The following is a 21,856-nucleotide window of genomic DNA, read 5'->3' as shown; positions in this document are numbered from 1 at the left end:
ATCAGTCAATACTGCTAGGATTCTTCCAGAGAGGAAGACAAAACTGGCGAATTTATTCCATAAACCTGACAGCTTAATGTAAAGGATTACTTAAAATAATGCAGAGTGGAAACTGCACGTTTACTTAGAAACATTGCATAGATTTCTATCTCTTCAAGGAACTATGTAACCAAAGAGAAAAGCAGCCTGTGTTATGGGAGAGAGAGAATCTTATCTTACCTCCATCACCCTCTTATCCTCAAACAGCTAGGATCATCATTTCATTATAGTTGAATTATTTCAGCAGGATTTTTGTTTTGGAAACACAGACTTAGAGAAAAAGAAGCAACTGTCCTTTTACTGTCCAGGAAGAAAGGAGTGATTTTGAAGGCGATCACTGTTTGTTTACCTGCACTGTGGCTGCTGGGGCTCCCGTGGAGAGAGCCTCCCCATGACCAGCGGTTATGCTTCTGTCTTGGCTTCTGGCTCCTTTCCATTGTACGCCGTACAACAGCTTCATGGCGTTCCTCAAATGAAGCAGAGGAGTGGAAGATTAGATTCAACCTGGTTGCTTGAGGCTTCTTCAACTTAAGGCAGAATGGAGGAAGGCACCACTGAAATCTTTACCTTAGTACTCCTACTTCCTTAGGGTGGGAGGAGTATCAACTTGGGATGGTTACTGAAATCATCAGGTCCCAGGTGATAAAGCGTCTCAATACTTTCATATGGGCAAACTGAACATAAATAAGTTATAGCTCGAAGACCAGACACCTGGGCTTTTAAAGTTTCTAGGGAAGTAACTGCAACAATCACGCCATTTGGGACCTGCCTTCCATACCCCAACCTCCCTAGAAGCTGTGACTATCTATGAAACTGATTCCTTAATTCTGCTATGCATCCCAGCACCTTAATGGAAGGCTTCATAGTAAATGTGTTGCATTTCTGAAACAGACAAATCTCCTGTGTACTTCCCGGGGCGGCGTCTTACTTTGTCTTCCTCCAGTCTCTGCCTCCGCTTTTCCTCCACAGCAGCCCTCCTCCGCTCCTCCTTCAGCCTCTGCTCTTCCAGCTTCTTCTTCCGCTCTTCCAGGTGCTTTTCATAGTGCTGCCGGGCTCGCTCTTCCCTTTCTAACCAGATGATTTCTCTCGCAGCTTTAGGAGAAAAACAAGGGAAATAGAGGCTGGTTTAAAACTTAAACAGGCAGGACTGTATAAACAGCCCACAGGAACAGGTAGGAGTTCTTTGGTTTTGTCTTTACCAAGCCTGGCCTTTGCTTTCCTCACATTTTCAGGAAAAAGTACCACTGTTAATTTATAGCATAATTTAGTATGCTGACAATGAGGTCCAAGAAGATGCACTGAATTCTACTTTTTGGGAATCCCCTACAGTCCTGTAGTTTGGTATATTATTACAACAGAGTAATGCATACATCACATGCTCTGGTCTCAATTCTGACTATTGACAAAACCAATGGCACCATCCATCCCTCTCTCTCTCTCTCTCTCTCTCTCTCTCTCTTTAAAAAAATGGGATCATCCTCCAGATCAAAAGCCTGTGACTACATTTGTTTCAACAAAGCACTGGTTCTCTGAAAACATTAAAAGAATTTGGGACAAAATCCCCAGAATTGATGGTTGATAAAAGATACATTAAATGCCTCATGGATTTATCACACTGAGTCACCTAAGTGACGTGAGGGACTAAGTAAGCAGATCTGGTGTCTGAGATGCTCACGCTCTGGGTAGATAAGACTTACTATCACAGCCTGAATGAAAATAAACAATTCAAAAAATATTGTTCAGTGATGGAATGCTTCTTTTCTCCTTTACATATCCATGTTCCTTCCTTCCTCATTTTAGGGGAACACATAGCCAACAAACTTTTTTTTTTTTATTTTTTAGTATGATGCTTCCTTGAGCTGTGATAAACCTATCTTTAATATGATCTATTAACATAGTAGGTAAAAGAGTCCAAACAAAATTTAGAGCATAAACCCTGAGGATACTGAATGGCATATAAGTTAAAATGTTATTAAAAAAAATTTTTTTTAACGTTTATTTATTTTTGAGACAGAGAGAGAGCATGAACAGGGGAGGGTCAGAGAAAGAGGGAGACACAGAATCTGAAACAGGCTCTAGGCTCTGAGCTGTCAGCACAGAGCCCGACATGGGGCTCAAACCCACGGACTGTGAGATCATGACCTGAGCCGAAGTCGGACGCTTAACCGACGGAGCCACCCAGGCACCCCAAAATGTTATTTTTTTAATAGAAAAAAAATGCAGAACATTTCAGTTTCCTCTACATATTTAAGGTTAACAATTCTGTATTTCTGCTACCATTATACCTTTTCTAAAGCTGTTCACTTGAGGAGACAAATCCACTGAAGGAAATCTGAATGGACTTTACGTGTGTGAAAGAACAAGGATGATGCAAGATGAGTTTGTCCTGTGACATCACTCAGAGAGAACTGGGTTCTCCCAGCAGCACTGCCACTAATGGGTGGGGAGATCTCAAGACACGTTCATTTGAATTTCAGTTTTCTCTTGCCTAAAAGACGCGGAAATTGATCTTCAAGAGTCCTTCCAATTTTAAAAGCCGATGGTTCTAAAGAAAGTCTCAGGCCCATGTTGAAACTTGGAGTAAAAGCACATAGTATGTGCTCAATAAATATTTGCTAAATGAGTGAATAAATATAAACACCATGAGAATACACATTGAAAGTAACAGATGGGGAACATAATTCTAACATTTTTTAAAGGTGAATTTACTGTGATCACATACCCTCATGCACACATCTTTTGGATTTCCTGAATACCTTACTAGCCGACTTTCAATGATACCACACATTTTAGTTCATTTTAAAAAGGTGGATTTCCAGTGACAGATTTTTGTCAAAGCTTAAACAGTTCAAAATATTAAAAGGCAAAATGAAGGTCTTCCTCTAACCTTAAACCCTCTTATGTTCCACTTCTACCTTTTCTGCAAATGTAAAAGAAAGTAAAAATCCAGGTATTACTGTAGTATGGCACTTCTGCTCTGCATCTTGCTCTTTTCGCTGAAAATAGATCTTAAAGATCTCTGCACACCAACACGTGAAACATGAAACTAACAACCTTTTAAATGGCGGTATAATATTTCACTGTCTACATACCACATTTTATTTTTTTATATATTTTTTAAGGAGTATTTATCTTGAGAGAGACAGAGACCATGTGAGTGGGGAAGGGTAGAAAGAGGGGGAGAGAGGATCCCAAGCAGGGTCAGTGCTGCAAGCACAGAGACCGACCCAGGGCTCACACTCATGAAACTGTGAGATCATGACCTGAGCCAAAGCCAAGAGTTGGATGCTTAACCGGCTGAGCCACCCAGGTGCCCCAACATACCTTATTTGATATAACCGAATACTTATTGATAGATTTTCTTAGTTGTTTCCAGTATTTTACCAATTCAGACCTTGAGTGACGTTGTGTTATCATAACCTCTGTAGAGATGTGAGCATATCTACATAGAAGTAGAATTGCTGAATCCAAGGGAATATACACTTAAATTAAAAAAAAATTTTTTTTAATGTTTATTTATTTTTGAAAGAGAAAGAGATAGAATGCGAGTGGGTTGGGGCAGAGAGAGAGGGAGGCACAGAATCTGAAGCAGGCTCCAGGCTCCGAGCTGTCAGCACAGAGTCCAACGCGGGGCTCGAACTCACGAGCTGTGAGATCATGACCTGAGCTGAAGTTAGATGCTCAACCGACTGAGCCACCCAGGTGCCCCTACACTTAAAATTTTGATAGATACTCTCACACTGTCCTCTGTGGAAGTCACACCAATTTATACTCCCACAGGCAATGGGTAAGGGTCTCAGGCAGAAAAAAGAAATAGCTTTATACCCTGAAGCCTGGATACAGGCAGTAAGACCCATCTATTTCTTAACTCTTGGCTTTCAAACTACATACTCTTTGACTTTTATACTCCATGTTGAGGAAAACTTCAGATTCTTTGAGGATATTTATGAATGTCATCTTGTCTTTTCCTATAAGATGTCCCAGAAGCCAAAAGACAAAATAAGAAATAATGCTTATGAAATATTAAGAAAATATTTTTTAAAACCAGTAAGATATATTTGTAAAATAAGAATTTATCAATTCACAGGTAATTTTCCTTAAGTCATGTTTTTCATCAGGCTATTTTCTCGCTCATGAGTATTTGTGGTTATTTTCTCACTTAACTGAAACTCCACTGATTTCTAAAGTCCTACCTAACCTTGGCCTTAATATCCTTATGTGACCTTATTCTGCATTGCTTTCCAGAAGAGCCTCTTACTTCTAATTAGTCCTGTTTCCTTATTGCACCTCCCAAATAACCCATGCTTCTTGCATCTCTTTGCTTCCATCTCTTTCCCTGTTGAGAAAGCTGCCATCATTGTTAATTCCAACAGATCCATCCTTTAAGGCAGGGGTCTTACGATGTATTTCAGGATCACCTCTGGAAGGGGGTACGTGTGTATGTGTGTGTTGGGGGGATAGTAGTTAAAATGCAAATTCCTGGGCTCCAACCCTCATATTCATATTTATTAATTCTAGGATGGGGCCCAGAAAACTGCCTCCCAAGAGATTCTAGGTGGTCCCAAGTGGTCTACTGATGGCATTTGGAGGAACACCGCCCTCAAGGTCTTCTGCAGGAGCTTCAGCTCTTCTGGGGGGTGGGAGGTTGTCAATGCTGCTCTTAGGACATCTACCACAAACTTCGGCATTTCTTCTATTCTGATTTCTCGGTAGCAAAGGTTTTCTTTGCTTTCCCCCCCTTCCCCTCATTCACCATAGTGCTTTTCACAACTTGAACATATCTAAAAGTCTTAATAATTACTTCCTGATTCACTGGGCACTACTTCCTGATTCATTCACCCATAACTGTGTGGTCTTGGGCAAGTTACTTAATCTCCCAATGCCTCACTTTTGTCAGAGTAAACTGTGGCTGAATATAGGACCTTCCCCATGGGTTTCCTGTAAGGAGTAAAAGAAGAACTACACTTAACATAGTTTTAGGGTATGTTATTATTAAACATTCAACCCATATTAGCTATTATTGCCAAATTTGTCATCATCATCATCATCATCATTATGATTTCAATTCAGAAAATCAAAGCTAGTGCTTAAGGTTGTGCTATAAATCACTAGAGGGCTAGAGGTTACAAAAAATAATTAATTCTACCTCAAATAATCTTTTTAAGGAATAATATTTCCTTATCCATTGAGCTCTAATTGAGTTCTACTTCTATTTTCTAGCAGGAAGCGGAGATCCTATTACCTTGTCTTTAAACAGTTACAAAGAGAACGGGGCAAACGATGGTGAAAGAGCAAACAACACTTTTGTATTATTGTAGACTCTGTTGGTGAGCGTTAGCAATATTACCAAGTACAGATCATGTATCTTTTATTTTTTTTTTAATTTTTTTTTTTACATTTATTTTTATTTTTGAGACAGAGACAGAGCATGAATGGGGGAGGGGCAGAGAGAGAGGGAGACACAGAATCAGAAGCAGGCTCCAGGCTCCGAGCCATCAGCCCAGAGCCCGACGCGGGGCTCGAACTCACGGACCGCGAGATGGTGACCTGAGCTGAAGTCGGACGCTCAACTGACTGAGCCACCCAGGTGCCCCGATCATGTATCTTTTAAACTGAAGGACAGCACATAAAATATTTCAATTTTTTAATGAGAAGTAAAAGTTAATTTATTCTACGAAAGTTAATTTAATTTACTTATTTAAAACACTGTGTAAATGATAAGTAATGTCAAAGTCTTGTATTTTCTCCTTCAGAAATGAGAGATTTGAACACAAGAAAACAATCAACAACTGCTATGGACTGAACTTGCCCTCCTCCGCCCCACCCCCACCCCCATCCCTAAATTCACATGTTGAAGCCTTAATGCTCAATGTGACTATATTTGGAGACAGGGCCTATAGAAGGTAATCCTGTTTAAATGAGGTCATAAGGGGAGCACCTGGGTGGCTCAGTCGGTTAAGCTTCTGACTCTTGATTGCGGCTCAGGTCACGATCTCATGGTTGGTGAGATTGAGCTCCGTGTCAGGCTCCGCGTTGACATCTCAGAGTCTGCTTGGGATTCTTTCTCTCCCTTTCCCTCTGCCCCTGTCCCCCGTGTACATGCTCTCTCCCTCAAAATAAATAACAAATAGATTTTTTTTAAACAATAAATAAATAAATGAGGTCATAAGGGTGAGGCCCTGACCCAATAGGCTTAGTGATTCTTATAAAAAGAAACACCAGAGAGCTCACTCTCCCTCTCTCTTCATGCTCAGAGGAAAGACCGCATGAGAAGAAAGCAGACATCTGCAAGCCAGAAGAGGGGTCTCACCAGAAAGTGAACCCTGCCAGAACCTTAATCTTGGACTTTCCAGTGTCCCAAATGGTAAGAAAATAAATATCTGCTGTTTAAGCCCCCCAGTCTATGGTATTTCGTCATGGCAGCCCGAGCAGATGAGTACAACAATTTCTTCACATTTAAGTCATTAACAATCACTCATTTCATAGAGGCAGCTCTGTAAAAGAACAGCATGTACAAAAAAGGAATCATAGTATTATTAACCTTTATTCTCGTAAAGTTCTAATTTTTCCCTGGATTCTGGGTATCAGAACATAAAATGAAAACCCACTGAAGCCCCTGAAACACTGGCCATTAATAAATCAGTTCCACCCCTGAGCTGCTGCTACCGGGATCATACTTTAATGACACTAACAATATAGCAGTGCCATGCAAAGGGGACACTATTAACAGTATGACAGCGACACATAAAGGAGAAACCCACCATCATTTTGGACTCCATTTAGAAACACACAGTGACTCTTGTACTAAAAGGAGTTCAAAAATGATAGGCAAAGTCCTGTAGCGGATAAAGCACAGGCTCAGGGCTCACAGGACTGGGAGTCCACCCCCAGGCCTGCCATTTACCATTCATCTGCCACTGAGCAAGTGGTGACTTCTGTGGTCTCATTTCCTCAAGCTGCCATGGTGCCATTTTCCTGACAGGGTCTCGGTGGGCTCAGGGTGACATGCGGAGTGCTCAGCCCAGGGCCAACACACAGCAGGAGCTCAATACATACAGATAATTATCGTGAGTGAATCTTTATGACAAGCAGACCGATTCCTGCCCTGCTGCCCCAGAGGGAATGCAGCTGATGGGAAGAACACAGGTAGGACCAACTACTCAGACAGCACACTCGTGGGCTGGATGGACTCCCTGCTCCAGTCACTCAACAATCTAGTGCCCAGCCTGGTCCTTTTTTTTTTTTTTTTAATGTTTATTTACTTTTGAGAGAAAGGGAGAGACAGAGTACAAGCAGGGGAGAGGCAGGGAGAGAGGGAGACAGAATCCAAAGCAGGCTCCAGGCTCCGAGCTGTCAGCACAGAGCCTGATGCGGGGCTCGAACTCATGAGCCCTGAGATCATGACTTGAGCCGAAGTCGGACGCTCAACCGACTGAGCCACCTAGGCACCCTGCAGCCTGGTCCTGAATGGGCTTACATCTGTGTGAGTAAGTACAGGTGTCACTACCATACGACAAAAAGAAAAATGTGACATTCAGAGAGTAGAGCCATGTTATCACATCATCTCTGAAACCTACAGAACTGCTGTGTTGGTTTCATATTAAGCTATGGAAGGATATGACTCGGTGCCTGCTAACACCGGGTACCAGCATAGCCAGGAATATCATAAAGAATCAGAAGATGACAAGTGCTAATATCTGAGTTCAGGCTTTGATTCTGCTACTAATTTTGCGTGACTTTGGGAAAATTAGCCAACCTACCTGACTTCTAAATTAGAGGGTATGTACAAAATGATCTCCAAGATCTTTTCCAATTAACTCCCAGGACTCAATTTTTGTTTTTCTCTTTGAGGAGCTGTGTGTAATTACAATTAGGTCTCCCGCCCCTGAGGGACCTTCCTCCCTGCACACCGTAGAAAACTAAATGGGACTGAGGGGCTGGGGGAGCAGTTTATACCTGTGGAAGACCCAAGAGCCCTCCTTATACATGGGCTGAAGGACTTTTGATAGAAGAATGCAATACTATCCATGACTTTCTATCTTCAGGGCCAGGCTTCAAGGCGTGTTCAGCCTCTGCTAAAGTAAGTGGGGGTTGTGCTAAAGCACACAGATCAACTGATGTCCTTGGAATCTTTTAGTTAGTTACCACCTTACCCCAAATCCTCTTTACTCCTTAAAAAATGTTGCCATCCTCCTCACCTGGCAGGTCTACTGAGCCCTACCCTGCTGGACCAGGAGACACAAACAACCCTCTCTCTCTGTCTCCCCCAGCCGGGAAACATGAGGCTTCTCCAATCCCAGGCATCTAAATCAGTATCTGTGGAATCACATGGTCTGCCATCCTCATTTTTTCACCTCAGTGAGATGTCTTCAGCTCACTTTGTGCTGACACCAAGTGATTCACAGGCATTATCTTCACAGCCACTCAGTGAGGTAGACACTGCTATTAACCTTATTATAAGAACTCTGAGACACAGAGAAGTGACGTCACATGCCTGATGTCTCACAATAAGTCAGAGGTGGAACTGGAATTCGATCTCTGGACTGTCTGACTCTACAAGCAAACAATGAACCATTATGTGGAAGGGCGTGATGTGCAACACCTCCCAGGGACTAGACTCCTGCTCTGTATTGGGGACAAGTTGGTCATCCGATGTGAAGAGCCTGATCTTCTCATATCACTCTTAGCCTTTATCATCATCTATTTACAAGGCCCCTCACTTTTCAGATTTTAAGATCTTTTAATCTTCAGCCTCAAAGGCAAAGTCAGTTCTGGAGAAACAAATAATGGCTGCTTAGTCACAATGATTCATTTGTTTTATGTTAGAGCTTCAGCCTCTGCGTTACCAAATCCATCCTGCAACAAGCATTTATTCTTGCCAGTCCTGAGCTTGACTCATGATATAGCTGCTGTGGTATGTGCTCACATCCATATCCCTCCCACTAACGTGTATCCAGATCCCTTAGCTGTTCATAGCCTGCCAGACAGCCTTACGGGCTTTTGTACACTACATTCATTAAGTGACCACTTCAGAGACTAGATGCCAAGATTAGCCACAGATCTGTCAAAGTTCTGCCCAGTAGCAATTTGGATTAGGAAGACTGCTGTCCCAAAATTCATACATGTCTTTTTGTGGATAGTCTTGTCAAAACCACCGACTGTGCTAATGGAATAAAGTGAAGTGTGAGATCAGGGGCAGCTTTGCATCTGACTCTACTGGGTACAGCATTATTGGTTGTTTACTAATTAATCCTAATCCCCCATCAACGTTTTTGAGATGAACATTCAAGTCAGGCTGAAATGATTGTTCATCTTTTGACCATGCTCTTACTAACAGTGCTGTCCCTGCGTTCACAACACACTGAGATCAGGGAGGTTAAAATAAAAAAAAAAAGGCAAAATACAAAGCTATGACTGGAAGGGCAAAGAAGTCGAATAAAATTACCTACAGAAAAAACCTCAAATATAAGTCAACTGATGTTTGTTTGAAGGTCAAAAGCTTCTTTTATTTTCTATTATTATTTTTTAAATATTTATGTATTTATTTTGAGAGAGAGAGAAGACAGAGAGAGACAGAGAAAGAGGCAGAGAGAGAACCCCAAGGCTCGACGCTGTCAGCACAGAGCCTGATGTGGAGCTGGGTCTCACAAACCATGAGATCATGACCTGAGCCAACATCAAGAGTTGGATGCTTACTGAGCCACTCAGGGCCCCCCCCCCCCAAATCTTTTCTATATTATCTTCGTGATTTCTAACAATATTATAGTATGATAGATCTCTTGTACAGCTTTGAACTTAGCTACAAAACCACTATGAATAAATTGAATGATAGGTTTTCTAAGCTCACATTTTTCTTCACGAGCTACCTGAATCAATCATACAATTCTCTGATAATCTTTCATGATGTCATAGAACGCCAGAAAGCCCTAGTTGGGAATGTGACACTATTCATGCTGATTTCAAACTTAACCTGTATCATCTTCAGAAAGGGGAACGCTATATTTCCCCAAGTGCAGAAGACTATTCGCTTGCTAGACATCTCTGTAAGTGCTCTCTTGAATCTGTCAACATATTGTAACGCTATCAGTTTTATAGCAAATTTGAAAACCAAATAGTTTTAAGGCACAAGTATTGTATAGATGACCTCTGTATCCTTGTTCCTCTGAGAAAATGGTTAAGAATAAGAATCTAAGACTTGTCTCACTGAACTATTAGAAGGGTAGGTATTACCTGGTAAGTGGGTGATGCCTTAACTAATTCACAGTACACTTGCTGCATTCACCTCTATTTACGTTAACATGCATATGCTTACTATTCGTTGAACATTCAACAACAATGGTTGAGCATCAACAGTCCAATGCTTCCAGGCACTGTTAATATGTACTGGGCTACAGAAATGACAAAATGGGGCGCCTGAGTGGCTCAGTCAGTGAAGTGTCAGACTCTTGACGCTCAGGTCATGATCTCACGGTTCGTGAGTTGGGATTCTCTCTCTGCCCCTCCCCCCACCTCAAAAATAAACAAACAAACTTAAAAAAATGACAAAATGACACAAATTCTTTCTCTCGTGGAGCTTATATCCCAGTGGGGGCAGACAGACCATAAACAAGTAAGTAAAATATATGCATGCTTGGATGTTGACAGTAATACCAAAGACATATCAAAGACATGCTTAAATAGCTGCTATGGCAGAAGGAAAATCTATCTATTCCATCTTTCTAGATTCTCTCAGTTCTTCTCTTAAGCTAACTTACCATGAGGTAAAAATAAAATAAATATTCTATAAAATAGCTTCCATTAGCAATTATGGCAGGTCCACACAAAAAGTACAACCACGGTGCCCATTTGCTACTAATGTGATAATGCAGAGTAGAATGTTGTTTGGCCCACTGTTATTTATTATTAGTATTTCATGAAAGACCACAGAGTAAGGAACATCAGCAAATATTTACGATATGTCTTTTAAAATTAGTACTGTGCCATGTATTGGGATACAAAGAATTAGAAAACTATGGTCACAGCCTTTAAAAGTTTAAAATATATGCAACCAGGAAGTTATATAAAATCCAACTAGGAAAAGTTCATTAGAGCATAAAACAGCATTAGAATGGGGCACCCAGGAGTGCCTGGGTGGCTCAGTCTGTTAAGCATCTGACTTTGGCTCAGGTCATGATCTTGCAGTTCGTGAGTTCTAGCCCTGCATCAAGCTCTGTGTGGACAGCTCAGAGCGTGGAGCCTGCGTCAGATTCTCTGCCTCCCTCCGTCTCTGCTCCTCCCCCACTTACAATCTGTCTCCCTCTCTCTCAAAATAAATAAATATTAAAAAAAAATAAAAAAACAAAAAAGAACGGGGCACCTGGGTGGCTTAGTCAGTTAAGCACCTGACTCTTGACTTTGACTCAGGTCATCATCTCCTGGTCTGTGAGTTCAAGCCCTGTTTGGGGCTCTGTGCTCACAGCGTGGACCCTGCTTGGGATTCTGTTTCTCCTTCTCTGTCTGCCTCTTCCCTGCTCATGCTCTCTCTCTCCCTCTCAAAAATAATAAACATTAAAAAACAACAGCATTAGAATGCTAGCAAAAATATGATGTTATGCAAAAGATAATACAGAATGAGAAAATGATCGAATTTCCAAAACAGGAAAAGCCAATGAAGTCCAGGAAGTCTTCAAAAAGAGGGGGTGGTGCTAACTGTGACACAGCTGGAGAAATAACATCTATGAGATGATTTTGGTGATTAAGACACAAGTTTATGAAGGCCTGGACTAGATAATAGCACAGGCAGCAAATTTAAAGGCATGGATCTGAGATTCATTTTGAAGACAGCGTCAGCTAGTCTCATGACTAACTGGATTGAGGGACAGAGAGAACGTGGCAACTTCCACCTACATACTAGGCTTGAGATGGCTGACGCTCCAGCTTGAAGACTAGGCTGAGTCTGGCTAACCACTGATAACTACAAGTGGCCTGAGGTGGAGACTAGCAGTGCCCAGCACTGGGCCACCAAGGAAGAGAAAAATCTGTTATTATGCAAAACATCCAACAGCTAAGACTGGTACTCAGAAAGATGCCAGTGCCTCCAGCAATAGCACAGGTACCAAAAAGAGCTGAAAGAAATGATTTCTTAGGGCCAGAAAGATATTGGTGCAATTCATCAGGACACAAGAATCACCTAGAGGAGTCAGTTTGGGAATGAAAGTTGACGAACAAGCTAGTTATACAGAAGCTGAGGTTCAGGTAAGGGGTGGGGGGGAAGCATCCACAGCCTTATGAGCTGCTGAACGTGAAGAACTCTTATCATCAAAAAAGGAGAGTCGAAATCAATGAGAACAAATGAATTTCTTTTCCCCTTGGGAAAAAACAAAATTACAGCTTAGAGGAGAGATGGTGAAAAAGATGCAGAAGTCAAGAGAGGGGAGTTTGAAGGAATGGCCTGAACAGAATCAGAGGAAACAGAGTGGTTGAGGAGATCTTTCATGTATAGAGCTTTTAAGACAGAAAAATAAAGCTTTCAGAGTACATGTGCTCAACCAAATGGACAGAACAGTCCCAAACATGAAGAATGACACCTGGCTTTATGTTATAAATTGAAGGATAATGTAGAAAGAACAAGCCACATGACATAATCCTACCATAAAAGCATTAAAGCATGACTCAGAGATTTAACCCACAGAAAGTTATTAATAGGTCCTCCCTGTTTGCAAAATAGTACAAATATGACATGCCACCCAAAACAAAAAGACCTTTATTCTCCCTCTCTACCTTGCTTTTTTAAAAACATGGATTAAAACAAAAGTCTTTAACGATTTCAATGTCAATTTCAACCCACATCTAACAGTGACTAATCAGGCTCAATGACCAATCATTTTAAACTTTGCTTTGTTGGAACTTATGGAATGTATTCCATTTCTTTTCTTTTCTTTTCTTTTTTTTTTTTAACTTGAAAAGCTTGAAAGCTTGGTAACAGTTGGTGCTACCACATTCCAGAGATCTGTTATTAAGTGACAGCCCCTCACCCCTTCTTTTTTAACATTCTACTGTCATTATAGTTTTTGCAAAGCACAGTTTAAAGGTGGTTGCTCAGGTGTGCCCTTTGATTTTTAGCACTTAAGATTTTTAAAAAATCCTTATATATTGTAAGGCATAATTTAAGTTCGATGCTAGGTTTTAGAGGACTCTTACAAACGTATGTATGTGTGCGCACATGTATGTTTACGGGTAGATTTATGAAGGCTGAAGAGAGTCTCTCGAGATTTAGTTGCTGCTATGATGGCTTAAATGGAAAAAATTAGGCAAAAAGTCACTGTTTACAATCTAGAAAGAAAATGCAATTAATGCCAATAAAAAATAAAAGGACTGATATATTTCATTAAATATAGGACTAATACACTTCATTAAAATTATGATTTTCAATAACAAAAAGATCAGAATTAAGGAAGCCATGATATTATTGAACACGGAAGGGATAAAAAGAAAAACTATGTATGTTATGTGCTACCTCACCAAAAAAGTCAAGTTGTAGTAACAGGATAATACAATCATCTGAAAATGACTTTCACCCATATCATATAATCTAAGGAGCATGATGGGTCAGACTCTTAGCAAATACCTTTGCCCGCCTATCCCTGTATCATTGTTCTACAGTCTCTACCTCTTCTATCTTCCGGGATAGCGCCTCTACATCCTCTAGTGGGAATCTCCAGTGGCACGTGACACCCTTTCAATGCCACCTCCTATTATAATTGTTGTGGGTTTATCCCCCGTCCCCCTACACTACAACTAGCCCTGGAATGTTGGGTCTTAATCTCTCCTTGTCTTTTGAACACCGTAACTGGCAAATAAGGTTTTTGAATTTATAAATTAATGAGTTGTGTTCTGTCCTGTGGATATGAATTAAAATTGGGTCTACATCTTAAGAAAAAAATTGAGGGGCGCCTGGGTGGCTCAGTCGGTTGGGCGGCCGACTTCGGCTCAGGTCGTGATCTCGCGGGCCGTGAGTTCAAGCCCCGCATCAGGCTCTGGGCTGATAGCTCAGAGCCTGGAGCCTGTTTCGGATTCTGTGTCTCACTCTCTCTCTGACCCTCCCCTGCTCATGCTCTGTCTTTCTCTGTCTCAAAAATAAATAAATGTTAAAAAAAAAAAAAGAAAAAAATTGAGTCACTCAATATACAAAGCTAGGCAACTTGCAGAGTGTGCAGCCCAAAGCTATACATCTTACAACTTCATAGAATAAGAAGTGAAATCATTTTTGTTTGGCCAGCATGTTCATGCTTTCCACAAAAAAACTAATAGTGCTTGGCTCTGAAACACACACTCAAACAGAAAGATAGGAGTTAATGTGTAAAAGCTACTTCGCAATGGGATTTAAATCGTTAACAGAGTAGTCTCCTGACACTATGGAGCTACTTCTCACACAGAAAGAAATCCACATTGCAAGTCTAAGGAGAGATTTGATAGGGTGAGACCTGACCCAGCTGGAGCAGGCAGAGATGGGAGAAGGTTCAAGTGCTAACCCTTGGATGGATCCAAACACAGAGTGCAATACCAGCCATCCCAGAGCAGTGGGCAGTTTCTTCTTTTTGCTTATCTGGAGTCTCTTTCTGCTTCGCTGGCTCTATTTCCTCTGTTCTGATCCACTGGTCAAGCCGACCTGAATCAGGGAGCGGTGGGCATCGCTCGCAGGAGGAAGATACCCAGGCTGCAGAGTGCTTCTGGGAAAGCACGAGCCTGATGGCCACACACAGCCCTGCCCTCCAGGAACCCACCAGCCTGCAGGAAGCCTATCAGGGACAGGGCACTTCAAGCCTGGGTGGAAAGTTGAGGCACAGAAAAGCAGCAGAGCTCGTTCCCTCCCACCACCTTGCTGAAATCTGTGTTGAAAAGACCTTGGCAGGAAAACAACTGACCTCGAGTGACCATTATGGCAAGGGAGAGAAAGAATTAAATAACGTCAACAGACTTGAAAATCAGGCTTGCAGTGGATCTCCCAAATTTGGGTTTGTGAATAAGAACGATGGAAAAGATGGGGGGCAGGTGCCGGGTTCTTCTCCAACTGAAACATGAACTCTTACAAAATGCGGTGGAACTCTAGAAAAGTCATGGGTCACCTCCTGGAAACATGGTGGCAACCTCAGTCAGTTCTAGTTTTAAATTAGAGACATTCTGGAAACACTGAGATGCACTGACAGGCATTTCATCTTTCCAAGGGATGTAAAGACAGTATCCTGTTTTAGCAGTTTTGCATAAATGGGCATCAAAGTAAAGGGGGAGTGGGCACTGGCATCCTTGCTCAAAGTTCTGGGAGACAATAGTGCTTTATCTTGGCTTCCTGGTAAGGCAGTCGTCAGGACGCAGCTCTCCGGGTGATTACGTGGCAGCACCATAGCTGCTAACCTTTCACAACGACCTTAGGTGACAAGCGAAAAATCAGACAGCTCAGCAGGAGGCTTTGCCTTTTTCCTGGCAGCGTGCTGGTAGCCTCTGTCTATAGGTTCAACAGCAGCAGTTTTTTCACACGGAAAGCAGGAAGTGCCCTGGCAGTGCGTGTGCTCGTGACTGCTCACATAAAAAAGAACCATAAGCTTACTGTCCTTGGTTTGTTTGCTTTTTTTTTACGCTGTAAAATGTAAGCTGGGCCCTCACGCCTCTTATAATTACATTCTCTCAGGTGCCACATGAAACCGTGATTATGAGAAACAAAGTGAAAACGACCTCAATCCTGGCCTGGCCTTTACTGCTGCTTACAGTTTAGCCCGATGTTTCCATCACATACTAAGTTGTGTTTCACGTCCCTCTGTACAACTCGTAAAGACACGCATGGTTGTTACAGTGATGGCCACTGGCTCAACGGGAAGCGTCCCTGAGCCCGGAGGTGAAAAGCCACATCTGCACAGCGGTGTCCCCGCAGGACCGGGCGGGGGGCTGGGGGATGGATACCTAGCTGCTTCTCCCGCTCCTCGCGCCGCTCCCGGGCCAGCCGCTGCCGGTCGTCAACCCGCAGCACGGGAGGAGGGTCTGAAAAGGAGAGCAAACACGTTAGCAGAAGAGCAGATTTTCTGATCCTCCTAAATAGCTTTTGGTCCAGTAAATTCGATGGATAAAACATCACGACGTCTTAACAACAATTACCATAGATGGCTATAGTTCCGGTGATACACTTTATTATTACATCGTTTTTCTGAGAACTTCCAAGCATTGATCTACGCCAAGATATACTCTCTTATGTAATGTCTTTTTCTTCTGTTCAAAGACATTACATAAGAGAATAGGATTACATATCCTAAGACTTCTCATCACAAGGAGAAAAAAAAAAACAAAACACCTTTTTTCCCCACCCCCATATCTATAGGAGATGATGGGTCTTAACTGACCTGACTGGGGTGGGTGATCATTTCACAATATAGTTTAAGTCACATCATTATGCCACACACCTTCGATGTACGGGGTGGCGTATGTCAGTTCTACCTCCACAAAAATGGGGGAAAGGTTTTAAAAAGAAAAAAAAGACACACAGCCAAAAAACAAAAAACCCATTATGTAAAAACATGATATAACTGTAGCCTTTTGCCTGTTTCTATCCAACAATATACACGATGCTTTGTTGTTCCTAAGCTAGTGAACTTCTATCATTTTTATGCTTTAAGAAGGCTGTTCCTCAACAGCAAACAGAATCCTAAGTGAATTTCTACTGAATATAGTATTCAGTGAATACTGATAGATGTTCACCAGTTGGATGTAAGAAGCCCAGCTTTGAAGACACACACCCAAGAGTTCACTTCCTGTTCTGTGTCTCACTCAATATGTAAATTTGGCTGAGATACCTACCTCTCTACGTCTCAAGTTATGCAGGACATGGGTTTCATGGATTTTTATTTATTACCTATAAAATGGAATAAAAATAGAACCTATCTGACATCACTGTAAGAATTCAATGAAATACTTGAAATGGTGTTAGTATGGTGCCTCACCCACAAGCTTCAGTAAATTAATTCACTCACTGAACACACGCTGAACATCAACTATGCACCAGGCACTGTTCTATGTGCTGAAAAGAAAGCAGTCAGGAAAACAAAAAGCAAAAAACAAAAATCTCTGCCCTCATGGGAACTGCATTCTACTCAGGGAAACTTGATAACAAGGATAAAAAAGAGATAGAGCATGAGGGGTGCCTGGGTGGCTCAGTCAGTTACGTGCCTGACTTTGGCTCAGGTCATGATCTCATGGTCTGTGGGTTCGAGCCCTGCATCTGGCTCTGTGCTGACAGCTTGGAGCCTGGAGCCTACTTCGGATTCTGTGTCTCCCTCTCTCTCTGTTCATCCCCTGCTTGCACTGTCTCTCTTTCTTTCTCTCAAAAATAAATAAAGATTTTAAAAAATTAAAAGAAAAGAGATACAGAATGAAAACAAGGGAAAAATATATTGAATGTTGCATTGAGATAAATGTTAAGGAGACAACAAGAAAGGGAACTGTGATATGGCAGGAAGGGTATGTTTAAGCATTTTAGACAAGAGATCGTAACTTTCACGTGTAGAGTCCTGATGGAAGGGACAGCTAGCTGTGCAGGTGTTCTAGGGGGTGGAAAGCAGGCACAAAGACCCTGTGGCCACAAGTACCTAATGTGTGTAAGAAATGGGGAGATCGAAGAGCCTGGAACGGAGCGAGATCAGAGAGCACTGGGGCCAGATACGCAAGGGCCAAGGCACAGGGCTCGTTGGTCCTGGCAGGGACTCTGGATTGTACTTGGAGTGAGACGCTGCTGGGAGCTTCCCAGCAGAGACCTACACTAACAGGCTCACTTTGGTACTATATAAAAAAGCAAAATTATAATAACAATGCTGATGAGAATAATGACCTTAAAATCAGGTTTATTTTCTCTTCTCTTAAAATGACGTATTTTTTTAACATCTCATGTTAAAAATAGAAACTTACTGGTGCAATACTGTAGACAGCATGGTAGCACTTCATCAACAAATTTAAAGGCTTTATATCCCAAAGGCCTCCTAAATGGCACAGAATTTGCACATTTAGGGGAAATAAAAACTGTACAAAGACCCCTTGGGAGCCTGCATAAACCTGGCAGTGAGAATCATGAGCAAGACTAAGTGATGACATTTTACACCCTTGTTGTTTTAAAGTATGGTTTTTAAAAACTGGTAAAAGGACCCCGCAGTAGGTCCTACTTATTATTACAATGACTTATCAGATTTGCTTATTATTTATGAGATTTCAAACATTTTTTATATAAGAAAATATTGCTCCTGGCCCCAAAAGGTTTACTTCTGAAGTTTGAAAATGGGCATGTGAGCTCCTGCTCAGGCACTTTATTAAGGGCCACACACAGGGGTGTTTTACTGTCATTTGTTTTGGTGAAAAGAAATGACAGCACGACAAATGGCATTTTGAAAAAAAGAGCTGTCTAAGCACAAGTCAAAGTGAAGTTAGATCTCTAATGATTAACTCACCACTTTAGTAATATTCCTTAAACAATGAGGTGTACCTGTTCATAAATATAACTGTAAAACTCAAAAATCAACTTTACTAAAAAAAGACGTGTAAGCACATTACAGAAAGTCTATAAAAAAGAATTTAACTACTTTGAATTGCATTTATAATTCTGTCACAGGCAATCTATTGATATGAAGGATGTGATGTTGCTAGCTTACTTTCAAGTACGTGCAAATTTCATGCAAAATTTTAAAAAAATTTTGAAAGAAGATTTTAATAACACCATATGGGACATGCACTTACCCTCATATACCCTCTTCTACCCAAACCAATTCTGAGAGCCCCCAATCAATAACTGGTTATCAATATAACCCAATTATGAACTGTAATACTTGCCTTTTAGATACATTTTTGGAAAACAGCAGTGTGAGAGGTGCTTTTTTTTTTTTTTTTTTGCAAGAGGTGGTTTCTATACTCTCATTTCATATGAAGATTATGCTCCTCACATGTAACAAACTGCATCCTGCCTGATCACACAATTTATAAGAAACAAGGTCGTATACGGAGTTGCACAAATATACCAGTCAATCCCTATAAATAAGGCCAATGCTTACAAGTGCAATGATTCCCACTGATCTTTGAGATCAGGGCTGAAATGATAATCACTATTCAGTAGGGGATCAGATTTGAGGAAGTAAAGAAGTAAGGCATAGTGATTGTGATATGCTAGATGATTCTGGTTGGTTTAGGAACCTGGGATTAGCAAATGTGAAATTGTAGAGGGAAAAAGGCATTCAGTTTAAACTGTTTCCATCCTTTTGATTACATCAAGAGAGAGTCACTTTGGTGCTAGGATGCCAATAATGCTTATGGCAGATAAAAGATGGCTATGAACGGGGGTGGGGAGGAACAGAGCCTTGTTGGTTTTGTTCACGGCTTATTCCCAATCCCAGAACTACACCTGGCAGAAAGGAGAACATTCAGTAAGTATCGAACGAATGAGCAAACAACCTTGGCTAATCTTCAGAGCCTTTAAACTTCCACAAACACGCACCAATAGGGGCAAACAAACAGCTATCTTGTATTTGATAACAGACCTAAAAAAAATATAAATGCTAGCAGTTATAGTTTTAATAACCAAAAACTGATAAAAAATATCTTTAAAGATAGATTTCCAAAAAGGACAACATCTAATCGAATAATTCTAAGTAAATAGTGCATTTTCTGTGATTCTTTGTCTCCCTCTCATCTCCATCCTCCTATCACTTTTCCCGGGAATGAAATCATGGTACAGAAAGTAAATGAATAGCATGAACTTTCTCACTGCTTCCTGATTGACCTAACATGGTCAGAAGGCAAAATGGTAAGAGCAACAGAGTGTCCGTGTGAGTCCGCTCGCAGAAAGGAGTGCTCTGCGTCCAATCTCCTGCCTGTGAGGACTCAAGAGCGGGGTGTCTGCCCACACTGGGGCACTCTTACGTGTGACAGGGAGTGCTGTGGATATCCTGTCTTCGATGACATGTAGAAGCCTGGACCACAAACTAGAACTCAGTGACTCTCGCAGATCAAGAAAGTCAACTCGCTCTGACAAGGCTTTCTCAAGAGCTTTGACTTCCATCTGAACAACTACTGTTTACACGGTAGATAACTTCATCAGGGCTTGCGTTTTACAAAGCTCCTTCATACACATTATTGTTTCATTCTTCACACTAGCTCCATGAGTTAGCAGAGCATGTGTTCATTCAACGACGAGTTCTTAGGCCTATTTTCCAAATGAGAAAGTGGAGGGAAACGTCTGTGAAAAGGAAGGCGGCACAGCAAAGTGTTGGAGCTAGTTCTTAAAGCCACATCCCTCACTCAGTCCGTGCCCTTGAGCACATCATGGCACCAGGAGAGTCATTACAATGGCAGGATGTAGCAGCCAGGGAAGGCCTGAAAGATTCCAAGGCCTGCATTCCTCTATGAGGGAAATGATTTATAAACAGTAATGAAATTTTTAGTGGTTCTTTTAAAGACTTGTAGTGGAGGGTGATAAAGGGATAGGAATTAAGAGGAATTTTTAATGAACTTGAGTTTCTGCTTTTCTCAGGTATGTATAGTGCATTAAGAGACTACAATGTTCTCTTCTGATTAGGTCACACTCTGGATCGTTTGGAGGCAACTGATGGAGTCCTGAAGAGCCAGCTCCCACTTTGTAGACATGGACAGATCCATGACTTTACAAATGGTCTCTTTTGGTCTGGGTCCAAGTATTCACAGCTGAGAATACCGGTCTTTTCTGGAGAACACGAGACATTGTGAGCTCACACTTATAAACCACAAGCACCTTCCATACATGTTTTAAAGATAAAATATTAACAATCTGAATGTTATTAACATCAAAGAGATGTTCTAGACTTTTCCAATGAATTTTAAGTATCAGAAGGTAAAGGAGGAAAAGACATTTAACTAAAATTTACTGAAATAAAAGAGACTCTGAGAAATCATTTGGTCAGGATGCCCATATCAGGTGAGAGCAATACTCAAAATATCCCAAAATTTAGCACATACTTTACTGTTTTTTCAAGTTCTGGAGAATGAAAATTAATAAACTGCTCTAGACAGACATTCCCATGACTTGTATCCCATAAATTAAAGGTTTTACTCAAGCCTCACCATCCAACATGAAATCTCTTATATCATCCTTTGGAGATACTAAAGAAAATAACATGGTGGTTTTAAAAATGAGACCCGTTGACGAACCTCTGCTTATCTGTATATACAAGAAAGCAGACACATGATGCTCAAAAGGTCTAATCTGAATGGTCAGAGCGGGGGGGATGGGCAAAATGGGCAAGGGGAGTGGGAGATACAGGCTTCCAGTTACAGACGGAAGAAGTCGCAGGGATAAAAGGGAATATAATCAATGATACTGTAACAGTGTTGTATGGTAACAGATGGTAGCGACACTTGTGAGTATAGCGTGACTAGTAGAGTTTTCCAATCACTATGTGATACACCTGAAACTAATGTAACACTGTGTGTCAACTATACTAAAGAAAAAAAAAAAGATAATATGAAATGAAATGTCTCCCTCATTTAACTTGACTTTAGCAATATAATTTTTTTTTAACGTTTATTTATTTTTGAGACAGAGTGAGACAGAGCATGAATGGGGGAGGGTCAGAAAGAGAGGGAGACACAGAATCTGAAGCAGGCTCCAGGCTGTGAGCTGTCAGCACAGAGCCCGACGCGGGGCTCGAACTCAGGGACCGCGAGATCATGACCTGAGCCGACGTCGGACGCTCAATCGACTGAGCCACCCAGGCACCCCATTGACTTTAGCAATATAAATCAAATGGCTCTATAAAGAGATGGCCGTCTGAGGTGGGAAGAT

General features: G+C 41.4%; 1 protein-coding gene across 9 annotated transcripts in view; it reads right to left on the bottom strand.

Annotated features, from left to right (window-relative positions):
• MAP7 (microtubule associated protein 7) overlaps positions 1 to 21,856 on the bottom strand; it is a 177,464-nt gene that overhangs the window by 40,416 nt on the left and 115,192 nt on the right. For all 9 annotated transcript variants that reach the window (XM_053222204.1, XM_027056804.2, XM_027056795.2 and 6 more), the window contains exons 3-5: positions 15,973 to 16,050; positions 968 to 1,131; positions 389 to 506 (exon numbers count right to left, since the gene is read on the bottom strand). In XM_053222204.1, coding sequence (XP_053078179.1) covers positions 389 to 506; positions 968 to 1,131; positions 15,973 to 16,050 — 360 coding nt within the window. The remainder of the gene's footprint in view (positions 1 to 388; positions 507 to 967; positions 1,132 to 15,972; positions 16,051 to 21,856) is intronic.

Source organism: Acinonyx jubatus, chromosome B2 (genome assembly GCF_027475565.1).
Source record: "Acinonyx jubatus isolate Ajub_Pintada_27869175 chromosome B2, VMU_Ajub_asm_v1.0, whole genome shotgun sequence".
NCBI lineage: Eukaryota > Metazoa > Chordata > Mammalia > Carnivora > Felidae > Acinonyx > Acinonyx jubatus.
This window is presented reverse-complemented; position numbering and strand designations above follow the sequence as displayed.